The sequence below is a fragment of the Aquarana catesbeiana genome, linkage group LG02, assembly GCF_042186555.1.
Source record: "Aquarana catesbeiana isolate 2022-GZ linkage group LG02, ASM4218655v1, whole genome shotgun sequence".
In the NCBI taxonomy this organism is placed as follows: domain Eukaryota; kingdom Metazoa; phylum Chordata; class Amphibia; order Anura; family Ranidae; genus Aquarana; species Aquarana catesbeiana.
In genome coordinates, this window is record NC_133325.1 from 425,064,408 (window position 1) to 425,070,407 (window position 6,000).

Genomic DNA, 6,000 nt, shown 5'->3' on the forward strand with positions numbered 1-6,000 from the left:
ATCAGCCATGGCAGGAGGAGAGCGGCAGGTGGGTACTCATAACTATGGTTATAAAGCACTTAGAAACATGGGACAAAGTACTACATGTACTTTATCCTATGGGCTAAGAAATGTAAAATAACAATTCTAATGATAGATCCTCTTTAAGGGATTTAATTGGCAATGTATCAAGAGCAACAAAAGTTAAATCTTATCTGTACCCAAAACTTTTTTAGCTCTGAAGATAATAGGAAAAGGTTAGAATCCCTGATAGGTTTACTGCTATCTGGGGCTCCACTATACACATCACCCCCCTTCTTGTCCTGGGGACATCCATTTACCAAACAGGAATTGAAAGAATATCTCCAACAAATCCTCAGATGGCAGTAAAACCTGAAAAGGAGTGCTAATACGTTCCCACTCTATCCAAAACTAAAGCAAAATTTTGACTTTAAATACAGTTAAAAAAAAATTGCCTCAAAAGTGAGGCAATCTAGGACTGAAAGTGTGAAAAAATATGTGCACCTTAAAGGAGAATTACAGCCAAAGCTCATTTAGCTGTACTTCTCCTGTGGATCACAGGAGTGCAGTTTGTTCTGTTGGCTGACGTCACAGAGCCAGTCCAGGCTTGGGCAAGATCTCGACAATGGAGTCAGGATCTGCCCACATGCCTGGACTGGCACGCAGCTCAGCCTCTCAGTGAGCCATTAAGAGGCTGAGCCGGCCACTCCTGCCCCCTCCACAGCCCAGTGCTCCAGTGAGTGCAGGAGGGCAGAGCAGAGAGCCAGTGACTGACAGTTAGCAGCTCTCTGCTCACGGAGCTGTGAGAAACCAGTGATCAGCGGTGTTCGATTGCTCGGTTCTCAGTGTTAGAGGCGCTGGGGGACAGATGCTGCATCCACATAGGTAAGTATGATTCTAAGAAAAAAAAAAAACATACATCTCTTTTAACTAAAAACTCTTTAGCAGGCCTCCATGCTCCCTCCCACATAAATAAGTGTAAAAAAGACTCCATACCTTAGATGTCTTAGAATTTCAGCTTTCTAACTTTGTGGACTAATTTTTTCTTTTTTGCTTTTTATTTTTTATTTGTGGTAATCTGTAGCAGACACAAAAAACATTTAAATGTTTCTTTCTGTTACAGTTGGAACAGATGTAGGATTTGCTTTATTTAGACGATATATCTCTAAAGTGGCTGGGCCAAGGGTAAGTTGGTCTTCTTGTAATTTGTAAATTGATAGAGAAAGGGAAGGTTGTGCCCTTAGTAACCAATCATAATTTTTGACATTCTAAATTAAATTTGTTGCTCTTGCAAAAGCTGTTATGCTGTACTATACTTCAACTTGATCAAGCTTTTCAGAATGGTATCCATGTGGGAAAGATTGTGGGCACCATGCTGGGTGAAAGATATGGATAAACACATAGGGCGATATTTAACATCTAAGGAAAGTTAGATGTGCATGCATTATCTGGCTACTCTCTGCTTCAGAATGCGCAAAAAAAAATGCTTGGCTGATCATCATGTTTGTGGCTATTGAGAGGGCATGGGATCGCCACCCTAACTAGCTGAAAATACAAATGGTCATCTCATTTCCATGGATAACTGTAGATCATCAGTCCTCTTATGATATCTCACACACATCTAGTTAATGTATAGTATAGTGCTCAGCATAAATTATTATAAATGAGTACACCCCAACAGATTTGTTAGAAACCCTTTATGCCTTGTACAGACGACCGGGTTTGCCGTCGGAATAAACTCCGAAGGTTACTCCGACGGAATTCTATTCAAGCACTCTTGCCTACACACGGTCAAACCAAAGTCCGATAGTCCAGAACGCGGTGACGTACAGCACGTACGACGGGACTAGAAAAAGAAAGCTGAATAGCCAGTAGCCAATAGCTTCCGTCTTGTACTTGCTTCAGAGCATGCGTCATTTTTGGTCCATCGGAACAGCATGCAGACGAGCGGTTTTCCCGATAGGAATTGGTTCCATCGGAAATATTTAGAACATGTTCTATTTCTAGGTCCGTCAGAATTTTTGAAAAATAAAGTCCGATGAGGCATACACACGATTGGAATATAGGATGAAAAGCTTCCGTCTGACTTTTTCTGTCGGACATTCCGCTTGTGTGTACGTGGCTTAACTTTCCTTTCAGAGTCAACATTTTCTATGGGACACTATACTACAAAATACTCGCACAAATGCGGGCAATTGATTACAACCAAGATTTGTTTATTTGCACACACAAAAAAGTATTTTTCCTAACAAATTCATTCAAAACCATGTTGCAAAAATGAATACACCCAAATGAAAGTTTTAGGAGCCAAGCTAAGTTTTAGACAACAAAATCCTAACTAACAAGAATTCAACTACAGGTGAGTCTAATGATTCATTAAACAGGTGTCCAGCAGACATTTGATTATAAAAGGGCGTTACTTAACAAAGAAAACCCCTTCCCATTTCATGCTGTCATCAATGGCACCACATGGAAGACAAAATGTCAGAAGGTCTGAGAAAGAAAATAATCTCATTGCACAAGAAAGGTGAAGGCTACAAGAAGATCAGGAAATCTTTACTTATCAGTCAGATTACTGTAGCAAAAGTGATACAAAAATTTAACAAAGATGGCACTGCAACAAACATGGAGCTGCAACTATCTCACAGAGACGACCAGGCCGTCCACGGAAGTTAACACCTCGACAGGAGCATCTTCTGATGAGAAGGGTTTAAGTAAATCACCATGCAAGTTCACTGCAGTTAGCTAAAGAAATAGGAAGCCAAACTGCAGAGGAATGGCATGCATTGGTGTCATCCATGAAGGAAGCCTCTCCTAAAGCCCACCTAGAATTTGCCAGGGCCCATGCTGGCTTCAAAACTGTATGGCTTCAAAATTCTATGGCTTCAAAACTGTATGGCATCACAAAGGTGAGGAGTACAAGGAAAAATGCATGGTGTCTATAGTGAAACATGGTGGTGGCAGTGTCCTTCTATGGGCCTGCATAAATGTTGCTGGTGTCTGGGAGCTGTATTTCATTAATGGTATCATGAATTCACAGATGTACTGCTCTATATTGAAAGAGAAGATTCTACCAACATCACAATGATTCAAAACACACATCTGAGGCCACTGTTGCATTTCTGAAGAAGAACAGGGTTAAAGTGATTCAGTGGCCAAGTATGTCTCCTGATCTGAACCCAATCAAACACCTATGGGGAATTTTGAAGAGACAAGTTGAGCATCACACTCCATCCAGCATCCAGGCACTATAAGAAGTCGTTCTTGAAGAATGGAAAAAGATAGATGTTGCAATATGTCTCCAACTTGTTAATTTCATGCCTAGAAGACTTGGTGCTGTCCTAACAAATCATGGAGGTCATACAAAATATTAGATGTAGTAGCTTTTGTTTTGGAGTGTATTCATTTTTGCATCAACTAATTTCAGTAAAACTGAGGATTTTGTGATCTAAGTTATGTTATTAACCATACTTTCATGTAATGAGCTAAACAAACGTAGCAAGGTCCCAGGCCTCCTTTGGTCTAATGAGGGCCTCCAGGGCCAGAGATAGCTGACATCCTTCTGTATGTTGTGGGTTGCAAGGCATAGTGGGTGCAAGGATGGTGAAAGTCATTGGGCGCCAGACACTTCTTGAATGCAAAAGAAAGTTTATTTCCTTTAACAATGTTTTTTTGGGGGAGAGAGGGTTAGGGCCAGGACACCCTTAGGTAGTTGCAAGATCAATTGGCATACTCCGAGACTTCAATAGGAGGGCAGCCATGCAGTAAAAGGCATCCAGGAAGACGCCACATCTATATGTGCAGGAATGCTGTCTCCTATGGCAACAGTCTTTAACAGTTCCTAACTTGAAGTTTAACAGTTCCTTTATCTTCCACTACAATCTCTCCTTGTAGTTCTTCAACTCACTGAGCTTCCAGTCTCTCACTAGACCCACTGATTCACTATCACTGAATCCCTTGAGCTCCATCCTCACGGTGGTATCTTCCTCAAGCGCCACCCGTCACCCCCACTTCTCTGTTGGGTCCCTAGCTTGGCACTCCAGATACCTCTCAAGCCTCATCTACACTGGTCCTTAGCTTGACACACAACCCTTCTCCTATCTAGTACCACCAAGTACCCGACCACCTAGTGGTAGAAGAGAAAAGTGCAACAAGGTCAAACTTAGGGAGAAATCAACAGATCTCTAACAATAAACCAGGATAACTACTCCGGGCAAGTAAATTTGTGAGGAGCAACCCTGCCTACACTCCAGGGTGGTACACAAATGTTCTCTAAAACTCCAGTTTTGGAAATTGTTTTTGTGATCATTGAGATATTGATTAAAATCTTACGTTTCAAAAGGGGTGTACTCATTTATGCTGAGCACTGTATAAACAATAGATTACTTTTTTAGCAATGCTGATTATAAGGGGTAAACATTTACCTTTAATAGGAAAAATGGCAAACTTAGGCTGGCCATACATGGTTCGAGTCTCGGCCGGTTCCTGCTAAACTGGCCAAGGTTTGAACCATTAATGGGCAGGCTGAATGTACCAAGTCGATCGATCAATCGCCTGCGCACGCTGATGATGGCTTATGAAATGGAGGGCAATTTGTCATCTACATGTTTGTGTATATTTGTTTTTACTTTTCTGTAATTCATATTAGATTTTGTTTTTACGTCTGCCTTACCACGTATTCTACCTGTCTTTCAATCCTAGGTGTCATTTGTGGCTCACTTTGCTGGAGGACTGGCTGGAATGTCCATTGGTTATACAGTATTTAGTTCTTTTGATAAAAACCTGATAAAAGACCCCAGGTTCTGGATCTGCATTGCTGCTTACTTAGCTTTTGTGGTTTTTGCAGTACTGTTCAATATATTCTTGTCTCCTGTGCCTTAAACTGGATACCTGTGGAACAAGTATTCTAAGTTATCTGCAAAATCAGCGTAACATGTTTGTTGGCCTGATACTTAGAAGCAGGGTTGAAATTCCGGATAAACCTGTAGCATGCATGTAACAGCCAGTGAAAAGCTTTAAACGTGCTTTTAACTTACAGACTGGACAGTACTGCAACAGTAAAATTCAAAAACATTTACCCCACCTTCACAAGAAGTTGTTTCACAAGGATTTACTTGGATAACTGTTTACATAGCATGTGCAAACTGGACAAGTATACTACATATATGGTTTTGAAAGCACTACAGTAGATATTGACCCATATACTTTCGTAGACATACTCGGATGTCAATACATTTCTGATTGACCTTTATGATTCACTTAGAGGATATTTCATTACTTTACAATGTGGATTCAAAAAAGTATATATTAACAACATGGGAAAGGAACTGAAATGGACATATGTAAAGATTTAAACTCTTCAATGCTAATGTACATATATTTGAGTTTGAATATATTTGAATTTTGTTATAAAAACTAGTTAATGAGCTATGCTTGGTGGTTGAGTCATTTTTATCTATGGCTGATTTATTCTCTTGTCTCTTTGTCTGAATGGTTGTTTAAAGTGGAATTTGGATTATTGAAAAAATTGACATTTTTTAGATGATGGACTTATAGGCATAACACAAATATTAATTAAAAGTATATTTATTACAAAAATAAAATCAAGACAATTACATAAAATTTTATAAATCATTCACAAAATGTGCCTATGAGCATAAACAACGCACCACCTACATACATATAACAATCGGAAAAATTTGGAGGACCAAACAGATCACTGTACAATATTGAGAAATTTTAAGAGGTGGTGTGTCATAAAAACTCAGCTCTACATGTTGCACGTATTCAACAGACGTTTCTTCAGGAGCTAATGGCGTATTTTTTAATCACGAGTAAGAAGAAAAAAATTGAGCAGAGAGTGGTATCCTCAGTACTGATGGAAATTCAGGGAAACTCGGGGAAACAGATCTTCAGATTACTTCTAAAAATAGTCTATATGGCAACCTCATGCCAATTACCATAGGGTAGTTATTGATGTTTAACACAGTAGATAGAAGA

General features: G+C 39.7%; 1 protein-coding gene across 4 annotated transcripts in view; it reads left to right on the forward strand.

Annotated features, from left to right (window-relative positions):
- Positions 1-5,428, forward strand: part of RHBDL2 (rhomboid like 2) — a 40,523-nt gene extending 35,095 nt beyond the window's left edge. For all 4 annotated transcript variants that reach the window (XM_073615497.1, XM_073615499.1, XM_073615496.1 and 1 more), the window contains 2 exons: positions 1,124-1,185; positions 4,702-5,428. In XM_073615497.1, the coding sequence (XP_073471598.1) occupies positions 1,124-1,185; positions 4,702-4,881 (242 nt within the window). In that variant the 3' untranslated portion in view covers positions 4,882-5,428. The remainder of the gene's footprint in view (positions 1-1,123; positions 1,186-4,701) is intronic.
- The last annotated feature ends 572 nt before the right edge of the window (positions 5,429-6,000 follow it).